Source organism: Oncorhynchus mykiss, chromosome 30, assembly GCF_057628025.1.
Source record: "Oncorhynchus mykiss isolate SJ-2025 chromosome 30, ASM5762802v1, whole genome shotgun sequence".
Classification (NCBI taxonomy): Eukaryota; Metazoa; Chordata; class Actinopteri; order Salmoniformes; family Salmonidae; genus Oncorhynchus; species Oncorhynchus mykiss.
The window spans coordinates 21,047,424-21,069,869 of record NC_143051.1 but is presented as its reverse complement, the minus strand read 5'-3'; the positions used below and the strand labels follow the sequence as shown (position 1 = coordinate 21,069,869).

Genomic DNA, 22,446 nt, shown 5'->3' with positions numbered 1-22,446 from the left:
GTGTTTTGTTTCCATACCACAATACTAACAAATATCTCAATACTGGTATCATACCATGCCCTAATATCCAGGTGGACTACATAAGTATTCTCTAATGATACACAACATGTATAAATCCACAGGCACAGCTTGACAAACTCACAAAATATGGCATGCAGCTAAAAGAAAGAATTTCACCAAAGTAAAGCCAAAGCTGGAGTCAAAGAAGAGCTTGGGACATTGTGTGCCTGTAGCAGTGTTCCGTCTATCTGAAATGCTGCATTCTTTTAAAACAAATGACTGCCTCTGTTTGAGAAAAAAGCAGCCAGCAACCACAAACAATCAGTCTTGATTAACCCTCAATATAAAAGTCAGAGAAAACTCTCTGCAGGATTTAATGAAACTGGTACTGTGATGAGTATGTTGTTTTCTTTCATTTCTGAAAAGACTGTATCAAGATAATAATCCAGCTCTCTCTTTACAATTATTTAAGGCTTACACAAGTGTCCTTGAAATTGCACAGCCTGTAATCACATCAAGAACTGAGAGCACAACCTTGTGAAGAAAAGTGCTCTGGCAGAGGAAGGTAATACTGGTAGTCATGTTGCCATGGTAATCTGAAAATATACTGTCATCTCACCCAGTGTAATTGATCACCATACAAGGAGAAAAACGGGCTGTTGGGAGTTGTCCATGGTGCCGAATGTCCTCCCAATTGTCATACCTGGGGCTGTATGTGTTAAATGTCTCAGAGCAGGAGTGCTGCTCTAGGATCAGGTTCCCCCTGTCCATGTTATCGTAATCATTGTGATCTAAAAGGCTAAACTGATCCTAAATCAGCACTCCTACTCTGAGACACTTGATACATACAGCCCCAAATTTTAAGACACTGTTTAATTAGAGAAGGCACAACTGAGCCATAAAACGATATCCTTAATTACTTCATAGTCTGGTTCTTGATCCTGTTCCCAGCTGTGACCATCCCCACAATGGATCAACTGCAATGGAATCATTCTACGACAGAGCCTGCTTAGTTCCGAAAAAGAATGCCTTGATTGTGGATAAATTCCAGAACTCAATCAACCTACATAATTTCAGTGGTGTGTGTGGTATTGATGGAATTCTCTAATCTGTCCATTATCGATGCATTATAGGATATATACGTTTTGACAACTGCACACATCAACCAGGATGTGATGGCGGTTCTCTTTGATTCTAGGTCATTTATTTGAACGGCCACATTATCAGGCAAGAGGATGTAGAGCTGTTTTCCGGAAGACAGATATCTTTAGGCCTCATATAACGGTGGGAGACATTATAGCTGAGTAATACCGCTGTTAAGCAATGTAGAAATGTGATGAATAAACTATGATGGATGGATCTCACCTCCTCTCCTGTTAGGTAGTAGGCAGACAGCAGGCCACCCACGTAGCGGATATTCACTTCAAACAGAGATGCCTCTCCACCCTGTGGGGGAAAGAAAGAAAGAAAGAAAGAAAGAAAGAAAGAAAGAAAGAAAGAAAGAAAGAAAGAAAGAAAGAAAGAAAGAAAGAGAGATTGCTTTTCATTACAGACGAGGGATACTTTCTATTGTGTCTGACGAGCTGTCAGAGGTTTGGTTCCAGGGTTATTTAAGGATGTTTTTCATTTTCTTCTCAGTGGGCATAATCTCCCTGCCTGAACCATGATTGATATGCAGGTCCAGCATTCTCAGAGTGACGTCCCTAGCGTCCCAGCGTGTCTTGCACGCTGTTCTGGATTAGATTTAAACAGCTGGATTAGATTTAAAGTGGCCTATGTATAGCCCCACTGACAACATTAATTATTTATAATAAGGGAAAAATGACCCACTTACTACATTGAGGTTCAGGTTGTTCTCCACCCACTCCTTGGCCTCCTGGTACTCTTCACCAAGCCCCATAATGTAGAGGGTATCAAGAGAGTCCACGATAGAGGCACCTCTTAACCCACCTGTGACACCAACACACCAACACACAATGGACTGCACTGCAGACTAGAAACATTAACTGCTATGGACTGCACTGCAGAGACATTAACTGCAGACATTAGTTTGTAAACTTTCATGTAGGTAGAGTATTTCAGAAGCAGGGTACTGGTATGCCATATAGTACATCCAGGGAGCCATTTACTCACCAAATGTCCTGCCATCATTGCCATTCCTGGAGAGTGGTCGCAGCTCATTCTCCCCCCATGCGTAGCGCTTATAGTTGTCCCAAGCAAACTTCATCATCTGAAATAAAAAATACATGTGATAGAATCTCACTGAAATAAGTATACTAGTTTTAGTGAATAACAAACAGATGACAACCTTTAATTAGCTTCAATATCAAAATTGAACAGCTCATTGCAGTGGTTTCATTATCTCCATGAAATGATGTCATTGCAATAGGATGAGGTCATTCAAAGAATCACATTTCTGTGATCCGATGGCTCCCTCTGGAACCACCAGTGACATTAGTAACAACCAATTCATCTCCTCACCCTACTTATTCACGTGGCCTAGGCTAATGCATAGAATGGCTTTCACATTATATTATCGTAATATGCATCTAATTTTGCCAAACTAACTTCTCTCACCATGGGGTCTGTTAATATCTCAAGAGCTAATAACCTACTCCATGAAACAACTCCTTTGCCTGCAGTCCTTGTCAACAATCTACCAACAGTGAGTCGCAATAAGCAGTACCTGTACCGGTATATCAGTTTGTTTCTTATTACCTCTTGGCATACATTAGCAGTTATCTTGAGGTAACTGTCGGTAACTGTGTTAGGGAAAGAAAAAGAGAACAAAAGAAAAAGGCTGTAGTTCTGTTGACACTGGCTCTGACTTTTGTGGTGATAGGACAATGTGTGAGACAGGTGGAGAGAGCAGGGAGAGATGAACTTTGGAGAGTATGTGTTGCTTTATTCATCAAAACAGCAGTACCAGTGAGGAAGACAGACGGGCCTATTCATGATATTTCACCGGTAAAGCCTTGGGGTTGACCTTTGTAATCAAGATGACCTATTCTGGATGGGATCTTTGGCACCTCTGAATCATATTTCCCCTCCAGAGGTTTGGTAATGACACGGAGCATCCATTGACCAGAACATTAGGAAGAAAGAAAGATCTTGAATAAAAATGGAAGGGGTTTTAGTTTGACATTTAAGCTTGCTTGGCTTTGTTGCAGCCGTGTCAATGTCATTTTATACTTCCTCACAATGAATATCCAAATGAGGCCAAAGATAAGTCACATTCTCCTTGCCAAGAAATGAACAAGAACCCAAGTTAGACCAATCTCTGGCAGTATAATTCCTAACTGATATGATACTGTAATAGCTTTCTGAAGTTTTGGGCCCCTATTTCTATGAAAGAAAGCTTCTGTTTGACTGTAAGTAGCCCTATTTATGAAAAACAGATCAAAAGAATAAAGGCTTCTGCTTCATTCAGGAGAATCGTGGCTGAATAGCAACATAGATCACTCAGTCTACAGTTGCTCTACAGTCATGGGCTTTGCAAATAGTTTGCCGGGTAAATAATATATCTCTATTCTCTGTTTGAATGAAAGAAGCTAGTGTACGTTGTGTGTGGGAATATTCACCCCCCTAGTTGCTGTGTGTGTGTGTGTGTGTGTGTGGCTTTGGAGACGTTTGTAATAAGTAGTGTCAGGTAAAGGCTAAGGTGAACAGCGGATGTGACTGTTGGGAGTCAGGAGAATCATCATGTTTGACAGTCAGGAGGAGCCTGTGCCCCAGAATAAGGAGGTGCACTGTACGTCCTAAATGGCATCCTATCCCCTATATAGTGCACTACTACTCATAGGGCTCTGGTCAAAAGTAGTGAAATATGTAGGGAATAGGTTACCATTTGGGACAGAGACCCAGTGTCTGGACAACTGGGGCAGCCCTGCCAATCAAACAGCATTACCTCAAGAGATCTGTACAGTAGGCTTTATGACCCCTGCACCCCACCTCTGCCAACCCACACACACTTACCATGCAGCACCATTATTGACCTGGAGATTTGTAGCCTGCTGATGAATTTGTCTGGCTTTTCAAAAGATGCCAACTGCATTCCCTCATGGGCAACAGTGAGGAGACACCTTATCGTTTTCAGTCTGGGGGCTCTGCTAGAATCCAGGCTATTTAGTATAAAATTCACAATAGATCCTAATTAATTTAAAAGTGTGAATCATTGAGTAGACCTACAGCCTCGAGCATGTTGTTGCCATTAACAGTTATTTGCTCAAAGACATCGATTGCTCAAGCTATTATTATCCTCCTGCCTTCTCCACATAAACCTGTCTGTAACACAGCGTTATCCTATCCTATTATGATACCATATGGCAATGCATAGGCCTATCACCACCGCCTCTTACCTCTTTGACTTTCTCCCGACGCTGCAGAGATTCAGGATCACTAGGTTTTCCATAATTTGCGCCATATGGCGGTTTCAGCATACAATTCCTCAACTTCACTCTCACAGGTGAGCGCGCGCGACTCGATACCACCACGCCCCTTGTATGCACCTTGTCGTCGGCAGCGTCACCTTCAGACGTATGTTCCATTGAAACTGTTCTTTGATTACTTTCCTTGTTATTATTTGTCTGTTTTCCATTTGAAGATGAGAGTTGTGATTGTATACGTGGCACTCCAATATCGAACCGAGCGGCTCCAATGAGCGAGCTGGGCTGTGCACTTTGTCCATTCATCGAGTCGGTGATAACTGCCGAGTTGTCCGAATTATGTTGAAAAATACGTTTCAAACGAGATATTTCAGGCAAAAAGAACAAAGCTCCAAATCCCAGACTTCCGAGAAACAGTAAGAATAGAAATGTCTGCGGTAAACGAAGCCCCACGAACGAAGTTTTACCTGCGAGCGTTTTGAAAATCATCTCGTCTCAGTTTGCCAACACAACAGCTACATTGTTGATAAAGTCAATTGTTGTCTCCTTACATTTTCCCTCGTGGCCGTTACAACAAAAATAAAATAATTTAACTTATTTAGTTTGAGTAGAATTCCAACGCTAAATCTTCCCAGAGTATGGCGATTTTATGAACGCACGAGCCATTCTTAATCAGGTCTCGTTCACTCAAGCATGTTTAGAATTGTGACACACTGTACAGTACCTGTGTGAAGCTAGCCACAATAAGGATTAGCCACAATAGTGGAATTTGCGGTTCGGCTTCAAAATAATAGTCCCCAATTGAAACTGATGAACGGAAACAAATAGTGTAATAATTTTACATTTTAGTAATTTAGCAGACGCTCTCATCCATAGCGACTTATAGTTAGTGCATTCATTTTAGGATAACTAGGTGGGACAAGCACATATCACAGGCATAGTAAGTAAACTTCTCAATAAAGTAGCTATCAGCAAAGTCTGAGCTAGATAGAGAGGAGAGAGAGGGAGGGGGGGGGGGGTGTATTTAAGATACTCTTTGAAGAGGAAGGGTTTCACATGCTTTGAGAAGACTGGTTCCACTATTGGGGTGCCAGGACAGAGAAGAGCTTGGACTGGGCTGAGCTGCACTTCAGTAGGGGTGGGAAGGCCAAGAAACCGGAGGTGGCAGAACAGAGTGCTTGGATTGGGGTGTAGGGTTTGAGTAGGGAGGGGCAGTTCCTCTTGCTGCTCCATAGGCAAGCACCAAGGTCTTGTAGTGGAAGCATGCTTTGACTGGAAGCCAGTGGAGTGTGCAGGGGAGCGGGCTGACATGGGAGTACTTGGGCAGGTTGAAGACCTGGGTGGCTGCAGCGTTCTGGATAAGTTGCAGGGATTTGATGGCACAAGCGGGGAGCCCAGCTGGGCTCCATATTTGGATTAGAGAATGCTAAACAACAATGGAATGTTGTTATATAACTTAAAAATACACACAATTAATTTGAGAAACAGTAAATAAACAGTTTAAAATCCCACTGTGGTTGTATTAGACTGCATAATTGCATTGGGGGCATACAGTGCCTTCAGAAAGTATTCATACCCCTTGACTTATTCCACATTTTGTTGTTACAGCCTGAATTCAAATAGAAAGATTTTTTTCACCCATCTACACACAATACCCCATAACGACAAAGTGAAAACATGTTTTTAGACATTTTTGCCAATGTATTGAAAATGAAATACAGAAATATCTAATTTACATAAGTATTCACACCCCTGAGTCAATACTTTGTAGAAGCACCTTTAGCAGTGATGACAGCTATGCGTCTATTCACTCTAAAATGCGCAGTTTGTCACATAACACAAGTTTTGAGGAAGCGTGCAATTGGCATGCTGACTGCAGGAATGTCCACCAGAGCTGTTGCCAGAGAATTTAATGTTACTTTCTCTACCATAAGCCGCCTCCAACATTGTTTTGGAGAATTTGGCAGTACGTCCAACCGGCCTCACAACCGCAGACCACATGCATGGCGTCATGTGGGTGAGCAGTTTGCTGACGTCAATTTTGTGAACAGAGTGCCCCCATGGTGACAGTGGGGATATGGTAATGGCAGGCATAAGCTACGGACAACGAACACAATTGCATTTTAGCAATGGCAATTTGAATGCACAAAAATACCGTGACGAGATCCTGAGGTCCCATTGTGAGACCCATTTTGTAAGGTATCTGTGACCAACAGATGCATATCTGTATTCCCAATCATGGGAAATCGATATATTAGGGCCTAATGAATTTATTTAAATTGACTGATTTCCTCATATGAACTGTAACTCAGTAATATCAATGAATTTTGCATGGTGCATTTATATTTCTGTTCAGTATAGTAATACAATTGCAAAATCTTCTCTCTGCCCCATGGCAAAAAGTGTAGAATTGCAGCAAACTTGCTTTAAAACTGCAACATTTTCTCTAATGCCTATGGAAAAATATGTTGAATTACAGGAAATGAACTCTTAAACTTCTCTCTGCTGTCAAGAGGAGGGCTGCACAAATGTTTAGCTAGCAAGTCGGGAGGGTGGGGCCCTCCAATAAAATGTCACTTACTCACCGTCTTTCTCTCACTAACCCACTCTTAATTTCACTTCAATTTAAGGTCTTTATTGGCATGGGAAACATATGTTAACATTGCCAAAGCAAATGAAGTAGATAATAAACAAAAGTACAATAAACAATTAAACATTACACTCACAAAAGTTCCAAAAGAATAAAGACATTTCAAATGTCATATGTGCAAATAGTTAAAGTACAAAAGGGAAAATCAATAAACATGGGTTGTATTTACAATGGTGTTTGTTCTTCACTGGTTGCCCTTTTATGGCAACAGGTCACATATCTTGCTGCTGTGATGGCACACTGTGGTATTTCACCAAATAGATATGGGATTTTATCAAAATTGGGTTTGTTTTCAATTTGTGGGTATGTGTAATCTTTTTTATTTTTTATTTATGGGGGAAATGTGTCTAGTATGGTCATACATTTCGCAGGAGGTTAGAAAGTGCAGCTCAGTTTCCACCTAATTTTGTGGGCAGTGTGCACATAGCCTGTCTTATCTTGAGAGCCAGGTCTGCCTATGGCGGCCTTTTCTCAATACCAAGGCTATGCTCATTGAATCTGTACATAGGCAAAGCTTTCCTTAATTTGGGGTCAGTCACAGTGGTCAGGTATTCTGCCACTGTATACTCTCTGTTTAGGGCCAAATAACATTCTAGTTTGCTCTGTTTTTTGGTAAATTCTTTCCAATTTGTCAAGTAATTATCTTTTTGTTTTCTCATATGGTTGGGTCTAATTGTGTTGCTGTCCTGAGGCTCTGTAGGGTGTGTTTGTGAACGGAGCCCCAGGACCAGCTTGCTTAGGGGGCTCTTCTCCAGGTTCATCTCTCTGTAGGTGATGGCTTTGTTATGGAAGGTTTGGGAATCGCTTCCTTTTAGGTGGTTGTAGAATTTAACAGCTCTTTTCTGGATTTTTCTGGATTGCTCTGCATGCATTTATTTTGTGTTTTACGTTGTACACACAGGATATTTTAGTCTCAATTTGGTGTTTGTCCCATTTTGTGAATTCTTGGTTGGCGAGACCCCAGACTGCCGAACCATGAAGGGCAATGAGTTCTATTACTGATCCAAGTATTTTTAGCCAGATCCTAATTGATATGTCAAATTGTATGTTCTTTTTAATGGCACATGCTCGCAGCTTTGTGGAAGTTACTTGTGACGCTGATGTTTAGGTCGGGGTATAGTTTTTTGTGTGCTCTAGGGCAACAGTGTCTAGATGAAATTTGTATTTGTGGTCCTGGCAACTGGCCCTTTCTCTCTCACCCCCTCCTCTCTCTCGATTTCAGGCTTTGGCTACATACTGACCCCTGATGGCAGTATATCTTAATTATTTTACCACAAATCTCACTATTAAAATGTCCAACAACATATTTGTATTTTATGAGCACTTTATTGTTAAACTCAGTCATGAAGTCATCTTAATTTCTGATGCATATTATCTGTAAAGATTGTTTTACCTCTCAGTACAAACTGCTAACAATTCAACCCATTTCAAATAGGCCTGCATTGTCTTTCTTATAAAAATTATTCAACTTGGCAACTTCCTTTTTTTAAACAATCACAAGTCTAAATGGATTTTGACAGCTTCAGACCCAAATACAGTGGAGACAAGGCATGAGTGCGATTACTTTGAGTGATATGCAATCTATTTTGCTACTTGCTTCCAATGAAAAGGCTTTTATCCAGTCAAAAGACATACTGGAAATTGCATTTGTATAGTTACCAGGAGTGTGTTTTCTGGCTGCTAAGGGTAGTTGGCCAGCTACCCTGTGATGCAGTCCCTGAGAAAACATATTTAATATTCATGCGAATAAAGTAAATGAGAAGCACTATCATGTGAAAACGTATGAAGACAGAAGTGCTGACAAACACCTACATTTCTCTCTCTAAAAGGAAGCCGTGATTTTACATAACAAAAAAACATTTAAAAAATATCTGAAACACAAAACAAATCTTGACTCATGATTTCATGATATTGAAAAATGGTTCAAGAAAAATTGTTATGTGAACCTTTGGCAAATTATTCACATTATATTACATCAAAAACACCAAAGAAGACAACAAGAACACCAAGAAGGACCCAAACATGAGAAATACAACAACAACGGCACAGAGATAAATTAGAAATGTCCTTCGATACATGAGATACTTTGAGATGTTGCCATAGAAAAATCTCCATCTCATACAAGTAAGTGCCAGAGGAGAATTAAGGAGCTTCTGAAATAGTGGAATCCGATTATTCTCCTCATTTGAAGCGCTATAGTTTAAAAGATGTTCTTTAACAGGACATGAAGGGATCGTCATCCTCCTTGTCTTTATTGGGACCGGGGTCGCTTAGACAGCGTGCTAGTCTCTGGTAGTCCAGCTCGCCCTGGTGGTTGTCTGACGCATTACCCCTGGGTCCTTCTATGTCTGCTTTCAGGCTAGGCCTCTTGGGTACCTCCTCCTCCTCCTCCTCTAGGCTGACAGCGTCAGGTGTGCTGGGAGGGGAAGGCTGCTCAAAGTGGACAGTAGGGAAACTGTCAGCACTGAAAACCTGGTTGTCTTGAAGAAAGAAAGTATTATTAACCAGAGTTGGGCAGAACATAGTTGTATTTTGTAGTTTATTTTAAAATACCTACTTTTCAAATACTCAAGGTAGTCGAATATAGTTAACTAAAGGGCAACTAGTTTCTTTGATATTCAAATACAGGTTTCAGAAAAACCAATAATATTTGGAAGTATCTTGAATACATCTCAGAAAAACCAAATAATAAAAAGCTATTTGAATATTATTGAACATTATTTAAAAATCTTTATTTGGTGGCTTCCAAATATTTGATTAAGAACCAAAAAACTACAACAGTTAGTTGAAATAGTCTAAATATATGATCAATAACGCATGGTTTGGAGGGCTCTTCAATATGAATCTTAATATTGCCTATAGCCTAGAGTTGAATACGAGGGACATCGAATCTCAACATTACAGTAGACCAATTTTTCAGCTCCAAAATGACGAACAAATATATGTTCATAATGAGTGAGACATAAGGTAGAGTAACACTTGACATCAACTTCTTATACATGTGTAGTAACTTTGATTATTACAATAGCAACATTGTTGATACCTAACTTTGGAAATTGCTTTATAATTGCACAATAATGGAGGTATTACATAAGTGGAATAAGTAAATCACTATTCCTTGTGTACAGTAGTTACAAAAACTCAGCTCATTGCTATGCAAATAAAATGCAATTGCCAAAGTATTATGTAACATGGTAATACATGTTGCTACAAAAGTAATTACAGTTTTATTACACAAGAACAGTTAAATGTTAAGTGTTACTGAGAATGCTAACAGTAACAAAATATGGCTAATCAGTGTCAAAGGAAACAAATATCCCAAAATTGCCATCTTGTGAGATTGTGTGTGCTCTATAGTTTCAAAAAACGAGTTGCTTTCTCAGATCTGTAGTCATTTTTGGGGATCTGTATATTTGAAGTAACTATTTGTTTCCCTCAAAAAAATAGTTACTTTCCACACAGCATATTTACAACTAGTTATCCCAGGTCTGTTATCAACACTTACGTTACAAATCTGAACTCTTTTTACTGCATATTTATATTGACTATAACAACATAATATGGATATATACAGGGGCACATTTTTTAGGAATTATAACCGTTTCAGTGACAGACAGAAGCAACAAGGCACAAAACAGAAGAAAATTGTCAGAAACAGGGAGGTACTATCTGAACTCAGTCCAATAAGAAATGCTTGTTTTCATTCTACAATATTGTGCTGCGGTGTGCCCTGATGAATACGACCCAGGTGTGTTAGACTGACAGACCTGATTCAAACCTGACTCGCCTGACTCCAGGCCTAGGTGACTCCCGGTTGGCTGGAACAGTGAGGTAGTGGCTCATCTGCAGAAACAATATTGTTACAACGTCAATATGCTTCATTATTGCAATGATGCAAAATCTCTGCAAGGTTGGAGACATAGCCGTGGTCAAGAAAGAACACTGGACTGGGGTCTATTCCAAACAATGACCCTCCCTCTCCATCACACCGACCCTCCCTCTCCATCACACCGACCCTCCCTCTCCATCACACTTACCCTCCTCTCCATCACACTGACCCTCCTCTCCATCTCCATCTTCGTCTTCCGTAGGCGCACCTCGCTCACGTTGTCTTCCTCATCGGCGTCAAACAGCGTGTGTCTGCTGTAGGATCTGCTGCGCATCTGGGGAAACAAGGAACTGGATGTGAAAATGGTGTTGCTTGGTGCCCGGGGATAATAGCTAAGAGAAACTTTAACAGAGCTCTGTCTGCACATAAAGAGACATCATACGTTACTCTAAAAATGTTTAACTCAGTGTAAGAGGCATGGCGGGTATGCCTGTGTGCATATTCTGTTTTTCTATCTTCCTCAGGTGGCAAACCTAATTTCCCTTCAGACATTCAATTTCAACCAAATTCCTTTATTATAACTTACTTTTTGCTTGTTGTTCTGCAGGTTGGCCCTCAGGATCCTTCTGATCTCTTCCTCCCGTTTCTTAGAGACCCGTGGAATCGCTCTGGGCTGGATGTTCCTTGGGAGACACAGATTAAAGATATGACCAAAATTGCCATCACACCACAGTCAGGAACAGACAGGCCACTTGTAGCCTAGTTCCAGGTCGGTTTGTACGGTCTTGCCAACTCCTGTCACACCACATGACAGATCTGGGACTAGGTTAAGGGTCTAACAGAGTACCACATGTGTACATGTTCTAGAACACTGCTGTGTGTACATTGGACTGTTGGCTTTAAAACTTTTCAAATTCTCAGTGCAGCTCAAGCTATTTCTTCAACTGTCAACACATTCAACACAAATGAATAGAGGATGTGTACCAGAGACACGTTGGTTGGGAATTGTGGGGAGGTGCGCATTCAGGCTGTGTGTCCACCACAGATGGTGGTCTGAAAGCTGCGTAGCAATGTCACAATGGGACGCTGGACGATCAGGTCCTAGCGTCTGTGGACTATGATTTAAGCTTAAGCCAACAGTGGCCTCTGGTGGAGAGGAATGGATTTGGACAGTAATGGGCCCTTACTCTTACTGCACGGATGATAAGTACAAGGGACAGGTTGCACTCCAGGGGTTAAAAAGAAGTGTATCTTAAACAGAAATAGGAGGCAATACTTACTGCATGGAGATGGTGGAGGGCAGAACTGAGGGCAGCTGGCCACTCTCCACCATCATAATAGCCTGCTTCAGCTCCATCTTGCGGTAGAAGGCGATCAACTCAGGCTCCTTAAAGTTTTCGCCCGCTATAAGCCACCTCTTCACGTAGGTCTTGTTGAAGCGGTTAAGCCTGATATGAGGAGAGTAGAGGAATGGAAAGAGGGAAAAACAGAAAGAAAAGGAGATGGATGGAGAGAGAGATCGAAATAGAGATAAAGAGGAAGAGAGTTCATGATGTGTGAAGAATAAAATGACTGCTTTATTCCCCAAAACGATATCAATCCTTTTAATATGTTTATTTCACAATGGCATGGGATCCATACTTCTCCTTCCAGTGATAATGCCCATAATGGCCACAGACACCCTCAACTCCTGTGAGGAGATGGTCCAGGAACTAAGAGAGAAAATTAGGTGTTTACAAAGTCTCTGATTAACCATGCATTTAATTTAGTGTAATATGTAAGGACCCATACTACAGTATAATAATACTGCTTGTCACCCATGTGTAATATCTAATGGACAGACGTACAGTTGAAGTCGGAAGTTTACATACACTTAGGTTGTAGTCATTAAAACTCGTTTTACAACCACTCCAGAAATTCCAGTGGGTCAGAGGTTTACATACATTAAGTTGACTGTGCCTTTAAACAGCTTGGAAAATTCCAAGCTTTAGAAGCTTGGCTTTAGAAGCTTCTAATTGATATCATTTGAGTCAATTGGAGGTGTACCTGTGGATGTATTTCAAGGCCTACCTTCAAACTCAGCGCCTCTTTGCTTGACATCATGGGAAAATCAAAAAAATCAGACAAGACCTCAGAAAAAAATTGTAGACCTCCACAAATCTGGTTCATCCTTGGGAGCAATTTCCAAACACCTGAAGGTACCACGTTCATCTGTACAAACAATAGTATGCAAGTATAAACACCATGGGCCCACGCAGCTGTCATACCTCATAGGAAGGAGTTGCGTTCTGTCTCCTAGAGATTTACGTACTTTGGTGCGAAAAGTGCAAATCAAGCCCAGAACAACAGCCAAGGACCCCGTGAAGATGCTGGAGGAAACCGGTACAAAAGTATCTATATCCACAGTAAAACGAGTACTATATCGACATAACCTGAAAGGCTGCTCAGCGAGGAAGAAGCAACTGCTCCAAAACCGCCATAAAAAATCCAGACTACGGTTTGCAACTGCACATGCGGACAAAGATCGTACTTTTTGGAGAAATGTCCTCTGGTCTGATGAAACAAAAATAGAATTGTTTGGCCATAATGAACATCGTTATGTTTGGAGGGAAAAGGAGGAGGCTTGCAAGCCGAAGAACTCCATACCAACCGTGAAGCACAGGGGTGGCAACATCATGTTGTGGGGGAGGTGCAGGAGGGATTGGTGCACTTCACAAAATAGATGGCATCATGAGGATGGAAAATTATGTGGATGGAAAATTATGTGGATATATTGAAGCAACATCTCAAGACATCAGTTAAAGCTTGGTCGCAAATGGGTCTTCCAAATGGAGAATGACCCCAAGCATACTTCCAAAGTTGTGGCAAAATGGCTTAAGGACAACAAAGTCAAGATATTGGAGTGGCCATCACAAAGCGCTGACCTCAATCCCATAGAAAATTTGTGGGCAGAACTGAAAAAGTGTGTGCGAGCAAGGAGGCCTACAAACCTGACTCAGTTGCACCAGCTCTGTCAGGAGGAATGGCCCAAAATTCACCCAACTTAGTGGGAAGCTTGTGGAAGGCTACCCGAAACATTTGACCCAAGTTAAAGAATTTAAAGGCAATGCTACCAAACACTCAATTAGTTTATGTAAACTTCTGACCCACTGGGAATGTGATGAAAGAAATAAAAGCTGAAATAAATAATTCTCTACTGTTATTCTGAATTTCACATTCTAAAATAAAGTGGTGATCTAACTGACCTAAGACAGGGGATTTTTACAATAATTAAATGTCAGGATTTAAAAAAAACTGAGTTTAAATGTATTTGGCTAAGGTGTATGTAAACTTCCGACTTCTACTGTACGTAACATAAATAGGTGATGCTGTTTTTTTGGTTCTGGGTTTCCGAGATTACCTCTGTGTGAATCTCCTCGTTGATGGAAGGCTTGCTCTCCTTCTTCTTCTTCACAGCAAGTAGCTCAACCAAGGGCCTGATTGTCATACCCTAAAAACACCCATAAAAGCAGTAGTTAGTTGTAAAGTGAACCTTGTCTATACAAGCAGGTCAAACTGTTCCATTTCACTTTTTCAGAGATTTACAGTAACATTTTGGAGCAGAGTCAAGGAATGTTTGAACTTCAGAGCAGGGGTGTCAAAACGTATTCCATGGAGGGGCAAACATCTGTTGATTTTTGTTATTTCCTTGAATTTCAACACCTAGACAAGCAGGTGTGGGAAGTTCCTAACTAATCAGTAACCTTAATTGCTCAATCAAGAACAATGGATGATCAAAAACCTCCAGACACTCGATTCCACATGGAATGAGTTTGACACCTACGCTTTAGGGCAGTGTTTCCCAACTCCAGTACCTCCAACAGCAGTGAGGTAAAGTAATTAAAGAAAAGTACTACTTAAGTCATTTGTGAGGGTATCTGTACTTCACAATTTCTATTTTTGAAAACTTTTACTTCATTACATTCCTAAAGAAAATAATGTACTTTTTCCTCAATACATTTTCCCTGACACCCAAAAGTACTCATTACATTTTGAAATGCTTAGCAGGACAGGAACATTACCCAATTCATACACTTATCAGGAGAACATCCCTGGTCATACTTGCTGCCTCTGATCTGGCAGACTCACTAAACACAAATGCTTTGGAGTATGCCCCTGGTTATCCGTAAATAAATACAAAAATGGGAGAAAATTGTGCCGTCTGGTTTGCTTAATATAAGGAATTGCATATTATTTATACTTATACTTTTGATACTTAAGTATATTTTAGAAATTACATTTACCTTTCATACTTAAGTACATTTAGACTTTCACTCAAGTAGTATTTTACTGGGTGACTTTCACAAAAAAGTGTACTGTTCGGGTTACTGGAGGTGTTGGGAAGCACTGGTTTAGAGCACCATTCAGATTATCTGCCTCACCTGCACAAACACAGTAAAGAAAATGACAGTGATGATTGCTGTCAGGAACAAGTTCCTCATTTGGTGACTATTTGACAGCAGGTATCCCAGGGAGAAAGCTATGGCCCCTCGCAGGCCACCGTAGGCCACAATGAACTGGTCCTTTTTGGTCAACTTGACAATACGGAATTTGTTGATGATGAATGTAAGGCCAATCACACCTGTAATACACAGACAGATAAAATAAATACATTTTTCCCCAAGTATAAATGAAACGGATGAAAAAAGTTATACTTTAAACGTTAGTGCATTTACATTTGGGTTTTTAACATTTTATTCCACATTTATATTGCATCTGTTTTACTGTAAGTTTTATGGAAATCTTTAAAGAATTAGCATTTTGCATAATACTGACCCAGTACTCGTGACACCAGACAGAGGATGACGGTGGTGATGACGAAGGTCCAGTTCCAGGCATGCGGCCCTGCCACCGTGGAGACGCCCAGGAAGATGAAGATGAGTGTCTCGCTCACGCTGCTCCACATCTTCAGGAAGTACTTGATGGTGGTGTAGGACTTGTGGGATATGTTGGCCTCCACATAGGGCCGCATCACAACCCCACATGCTATCAAACTACGGAAGGTAGTACAAGACAATTTTCATTGTAACTTCATGTTCATTTGTCAGTTCAACTTATAGCATGATGTACTACAGTAACCATAATGCTCCATGTAACATACTGAAGCCAACCGAATGGTGTCCCATCTCCTTAATGTCCCATCTCCCATCTCCTTAATCAATACACATCTGTTCTCTGTCAAATAGCTACTTACGCCATGATACCAGAGAGATGGAACATCTCGGAGGAAAGGTAGGCCATGTAGCTGTATAGGAAGACGAAAAGGGGTTCGATGACGCGGGTGTGAGAGGTGAAACGAGAGGTGAAGGCTGCCAAGAAGCCGTATATGGCCCCCACCAGGACCCCTCCTAGGGACACCACGAAGAAACACACCACGCCTAGGAACACATCCAATACAGTGACCGTCCCCACTTTGGAGAACTCCTCAAACAGGTTGTACAGAACCTGCATGGAGGGACGAAGGAGGGGTCAGTGGAAATTCGCAGAGATGTGTAGTGAGTCCCAAATGGCACCCTACATAAGGGATAGTGTGCCATTTGGGATACAGCCTATATGTCCAGGAAATAGCCATATTCAATCAACTAGATTTAGCTATAGTTGTCGATTTGATTCTGCTTCACGTTATCCTTGATCAGGCTTGATTTCAAGCCAAGGGTCCTCTAACCACTACACCAGTATATCCCTACACCCCTGTTATATGCTGAGACACATTATCCATTTGCTTCACGTTACCTATTGGTTGAATGGTAACATGATTATACATGGTATGCAAACAACATGTGGACTATCTATATGGTATCCTTCAGACAAGCTCCAGATACTAGGGTCGAGTCCCAAATGGTACCCTAGTCGTAGTATATAGTGAACTACTTTTGACTAGTAGTGGTTGCACTATGTAGGGAATAGGGTGCCATTTGGGATGCACCCTAGCTGGCATCAGCCCCTCTCAGCTCTTCAGTCTTTTGGAACACTGAGGCCATTATCACCGCCAGGCAGTAAATACCCTCCCATTGCTTTACTGCTCCATTAAACCAACATCCTGTTTGGGTGATAGCTGAATCAGTGGTCCGGGTTGGCATAGTCAGAACCATTTGGCTGAGTAATATCTACACCTGCCAAAAGCACCTAAACTGCTATTAATAGATGTTTACGCATACAGTGAGCCGGTGAGTGAGCCAGAGTCAAATGCCATCTACACTATATGACCAAAAGTATGTGGACACCTGCTCATCGAACATCTCATTCCAAAATCATGGGCATTAATATGGAGTTGGTCCCCCCCCTTTGCTGCTATAACATCCTCCACTCTTCTGGAAAGGCTTTCCACTAGATGTTGGAACATTTCTGCAGGGACTTGCTTCCATTCAGCTACAAGAGCATTAGTGAGGTCGGGCACTGATGTTGGCCGATTAGGCCTGGCTCACAGTTGGTGTTCTAATTCATCCCAAAGGTGTTCGATGGGGTTGAGGTCCGGGCTCTCAGAAGTTTGACGAACTGACTTGTTGGAAAGGTTGCATCCTATGACGGTGCCACGTTGAAAGTCACTGAGCTCACCAGTAAGATCATTCTACTGCCAATGTTTGTCTATGGAGATTGCATGGCGGTGTGCTCGATTTTATATACCTGTCAACAACGAGTGTGGCTGAAATAGCCGAATCCTAAAATTTGGAGGGGTGTTCACATACTTTGGTATATATTGTGTACCTTACAGTTAGCCGCTAGCAGAGAGGAAAGTGCTCCATCATGGTTAATAGAAAATTGATTATGCTCATTCTCCTCAGCTGTGAGAACACTGGCAGCCTGTTAAGCGGGGTGGCTGGTGGCGTCTCACCACTGTGACAGCATCATTGAGAAGGGACTCCCCAAACACCAGGATGTGAACCAACTCGTTGATATGGATCTCCTCAAACACAGCCAGCACGGCCACGGGGTCCACGGCCGACACGATGGAGCCGAAGAGCAGGCAGGCCAGCAGGTCAACTCCGCTCAGACCGACGCTCTCGATCTGGCACAAGGCGTACAGCAAGCCCCCCATAAAGAAGGCGTTCCACAGGGTACCTAGAAAGAGATAGAAAGAGAATGGACGTGTCCTAATACCTGTACTTGCATTCTAAATAGTAGGCATTTTGGGTATGAAGGAAAAACATACTTTTATAGTATGTGAAATTTTGAACACTTTAAATGCCAGCTCATTTTGGCTTTTCATCTAGTAGAATTCACTGCACAATATTGAGGAAGAGAATGGTCTTTCGAGACCCACGTGTGTTTGACAACAGCTGATAATCAGCTGAGGGGATGCGCCGCAACAAAATGAACGAATGGCGGGAATCAACACAATTGCGCAGTAGATGAGGCATTCTGAGTAGGAGGAGCTTAGTATGCTGATATTTATTGCTGACTGCATTCGTTTTTAAACAGTACGCTCTAAACAGTATGTAGTATGATTAGTATACACAGTATGTAGTATGATTAGTATGCACAGTATGTAGTATGATTAGTATACACAGTATGTAGTTTGATTAGTATACACAGTATGTAGTATGATTAGTATACACAGTATGCAGTTTAGGTTAGTAGGCAAGCTAGATTTCGGACACGGACAATGGTTTATTTCACTAAGGTGACATTACATGGTATCAATACCAGCAAAGGCTAAATTATTGTATACAAATTACAATTTTCACAAGGGTAGTAGTAGTAGTTCACTAACCATGGCATGACAAGGAGTTACATGACATTATAGCACAAACAGATCTGGGACCAGGCTAGGAAATGTGTTTGTGGCAGTTTAACTATATGATATAAATATGATAATATGAAAGTAGCAAATACATCTGTATACAAATTGCACTGGAGGGATAAAGTGCTTAGCAGTCAGTGCTTAGTTACCTATCACCGCAAACACCAAGATGGTGCCCACATTCTCTGTGAAGGGCCGGATCGGCAGAAAGTAGCCAGCATCAAGGATGATGGGAGGGAGGAGGCACAGGAAGAAGAGCTGGGAGTCCAGTACTGGGGGCTCTTCTCCAATCACCTTGATGAGCCCCCCCACTAGCAGCCCCACCACGATCAGCAGGCAGCTCTCTGGGACCACGGCAGACAGACGCGGGATCAGATGGAAACCTAAATGGGGAGACGAGGTAGTTAATGTTATTATAGAGACATATCTGTCTGCCGTACACCAGGGACCGTATTCATAAAGTGTCAAAGTAGGAGTGCTTATCTAGGATCAGGTCCCCCCTGTTTATGTAATCCTATTCATTATGATCTAAAAGGCAAAGCTGATCCTAGATCTTTTCGTTTTTATATTTATGAATACGGGTCTAGGTCAGTAGAAGGCAGTGGGTTCATTACTATGACATTGCTGTGTCCAGGCAAGAATGTGTGCAATTTCCTCCCTATGTTGATATAGCCTCTGTTGCAATTGCCTTCAGATGTGCAATACATTGTATAAAACAAACTGCCTGTAGAAGTGGATATAGTTATTTTAAGTTTACAGTAAACACATACAGAGGTGCAACTTAACTCCCCCCCACATTCTGAAATTGCACCCCCTAGCGGTTGAGTAGGCTGTTTGGAGTGTTTACCCGACTGGATAAAAAAATATATATATATATATATATATATTTACGTCCCCCCCACTTCTAAAACCAAAGTTGTTCCCTTGTACACATATAACCACTTAATTATTGGATGAATGAAATGCTCTAATCAGTTAGTTGTGCATCACTGTCTGACATTCTAAACTCTCATAAAAAAAATGTAAAGGCCTTTTTTAGACCACTATTTCAGGCAACACACAGGATGCTACTGCACAAGTTGCTAGTCATAGGTCAACCATGCTGGTGCTGCAACTGCAGATAACTTAAACCCAGATATACATTTCTTAGGGCAAGTGGATACAAACAGGAGAACCCTAGTACCACTCCAGTACCTCAAGGGTCTCCGCCTAATGTATGTCTGAGTCCTGGAATGTTATAATTTACTACATCTGGGATGGGCCAAGGGCGTGAAGCACAAAAACCCTACATAACTCACAAGAAGTTCTTGCAAGAAAGGCATTTCACTGTACTTGTGCGCGTGACAATAAAACTTGAAACTCATCAACAGTATGTATCCCCCAAGAGACACACCATTCATTATAACAATAACTGAAGGATAAGGATATTGGGAGATAGTCAGTCTCAATGACTACAGTGTAAATATTTCAGGACTAGGACACTGTTTGAAATTGGTATACTGCTGTATGTGCCACTGTATGCATCAGCCCCCACCAGCTCCTTTCCTCTTTCTGTTATCACAGAGTACAGAAGAGCAGGCTGGCCTTGAGGAGAGAGCTGCTGCTGCAGCAGATAAGTCCAAATCAGCTTCACTTATTGGGCTGGGCCAATGATAGACAGGGAGGGGAAAGCCCCACGGCCAATCACTATCTCGACAAGCTGACTCAGAAATGACAACATGTACACGGAAGATCCCTTAATAGGGTGTGTCCCAAATGTCACCCTATTCCCTATATAGAGAATATGGTGCCATTTGGGACACAGAGCTATGTGTATACGAAATACAATATGAAATATTTGTGTAGTGTGTATGTCTTTTTCTGAGATGAACAATAGCCTATTTTAAAAGTGAAAGTACAGTCACAGGAAATACATGCAGAACTAGCTACACCCCTAGCGACCCCCTACATCCCTTTAACTCTGGCAGGTCATGATAACAACTGCTCTCCTCACTCAGAATTTCCAACTCAAATGTTTGCCAAATCGTGCAGTGTTTAATCCTCAAGTCTCCATTACACTAATCTTATGGAATTTCTGCATCTATTTCTAGTGGTGACTGGTGAGAGGGCCAATTGCTTATAAAGTCCATGGTAAGATGCAGTGTCTCATGATCAAAAGTAGGGCTGGAACAATGGGTATGGCTGCAGCAACTTTTACTTATTGGTAATAGTATGGCTTCCAAGCCCAATCCTGTGCCACAAAGAACCAGAGAACGTTGTGCCCATAATACTGTGTAAAAACAGGCAGGGAGCAGGTCTCGAACCCTCGACCTTCTAGCCCGAGGTCCGGCGCGCTGTCGACTGTGCCGCAAAAGCATGCTCGTGCGGCATGGTCGATTTCTGCGCTTATAAACCCAGGGTCGTTACAATACGTTTATAATATCATCCCACTTCTACCACCAATTTAGCGATTAGGAACAAGGTGGGCAAGTCTAACTCCTGTGTCCAAACTTCTTGGCAGGAACTGTAGTATGTTTATAACATTACATTCCTGTCTGAATTGACGAGTTGTAGAGTATTGCAATAATGTCCCTGTCTAAACGGGTCTGAAGCTTTCAATCAAGTGATCATACCCCCTGAGCAGACAGCTGCAGTGTCATGATGCATGACGCAATGTGACGTTGAGGGGTTTATACTGTGCCATATTAATCCATATCAATTAATGCAGCAGGGGGCATTCCCAATGTATCACGTTAATATCGTGACAAAAGCAAAGGCTGATACTCACCAAGTTTCATCAATAAGGCGAGGAGGATCCATAGCGCGATCTCAAAAGGCTTTCGTACGTGTTCGTAATTTACGGCAAGTACAGGAAATGCCTTTTTAGTATTTGTTATATTAGTTAAATGTGAGCCTTCAGTCCCATGCGATTGATATGCAGGGGCAGAGGCTTCAATAGGTAATCCAATGCCCACGAACACAACTAAAACTATTACCAGGAGATCCCTGCGACAGCCAGGAAAGGCACACGAGAATGCCGGCATTTCAATTACGTTAATGATTTATCCCGCTAGCTACTCCAAATCGTCATCCTCCATCAATGCGTCGGAGATGCAGGCAGAAATGAAGATGTAAGGGGAAGTGATGCTGGTGCCATGCAGCTGGAGCTTGCACTTTTACGCAGTGCATGTACGGACATCATGCATAGAATATCGCGGGTAAATGTAAAGAAACACCAGTAAAAAGCTCCCTGATGAATGAGAGTTAACGCCGGCTTTGATGATGATTGTATTCCTCCTTAAATGTTTGCGCAGTGTCGTCAAGCGTTGAAGTGTTCACTAATGTGAAAGGCGCAGCTGTTATGTATCAGGCGGAATATCAACTCCCGTTTGTGCCTCATGTCCTCTATTTGGGTTACATTGGCTGCAATCACACCTCAATGGTTCATACAACCAGCCCAATTCGGTTATTTTCTACTTCTGTGGTTGGCAACCAAAAATGTGCATTACCGCCACCAACTGGAGTGGAGTGTGAGTCCATTACAATTAGTGATACAAAAAGATGGACAAATTGCTACTCTTCTGCAGTAAAATCTTGTAACTCCAAGTACTTCTCTGGAGCTTCCACCAGAACATATATTTTCTGTGATTTTACGTTCCATTTGTGCAGTACACTTCATAACCATGGCAATGCAAGTCCGGCGTTATGGGCGGGCCTTAGGGGGCTACCACACCTTGTCCATCCAAATAAAATATTTAAATATTCATAATTTATTTGACAGAGACCCTTGGCCTACAATGGTCATGCACCGCAGAAATCGAAT

The 22,446-nt window shown here is 41.7% G+C and overlaps 2 protein-coding genes across 3 annotated transcripts in view; both read right to left on the bottom strand.

Moving 5' to 3' along the window:
• Positions 1–5,121, bottom strand: part of LOC110488071 (mannosyl-oligosaccharide 1,2-alpha-mannosidase IA) — a 28,960-nt gene extending 23,839 nt beyond the window's left edge. The window contains 4 exon segments of the mRNA XM_036970681.2: positions 1,366–1,446; positions 1,835–1,950; positions 2,134–2,230; positions 4,359–5,121. Coding sequence (XP_036826576.2) covers positions 1,366–1,446; positions 1,835–1,950; positions 2,134–2,230; positions 4,359–4,874 — 810 coding nt within the window. The 5' untranslated portion in view covers positions 4,875–5,121.
• Positions 5,122–8,341: 3,220 nt separating this feature from the next.
• Positions 8,342–22,106, bottom strand: slc9a1b (solute carrier family 9 member A1b). Of its 2 annotated transcripts, none has more exons than XM_021559485.3 (13): positions 21,412–22,106; positions 18,794–19,027; positions 17,736–17,962; positions 16,098–16,348; positions 15,680–15,897; positions 15,286–15,485; positions 14,265–14,354; positions 12,506–12,576; positions 12,145–12,312; positions 11,451–11,547; positions 11,073–11,198; positions 10,803–10,878; positions 8,342–9,507 (listed from the first exon to the last, which is right to left on the bottom strand). In XM_021559485.3, the coding sequence occupies exons 1-13, from the start codon at positions 21,665–21,667 to the stop codon at positions 9,494–9,496; spliced, it is 2,028 nt and encodes a 675-aa protein (XP_021415160.1). In that variant the 5' UTR covers positions 21,668–22,106; the 3' UTR covers positions 8,342–9,493.
• Positions 22,107–22,446: the final 340 nt, after the last annotated feature.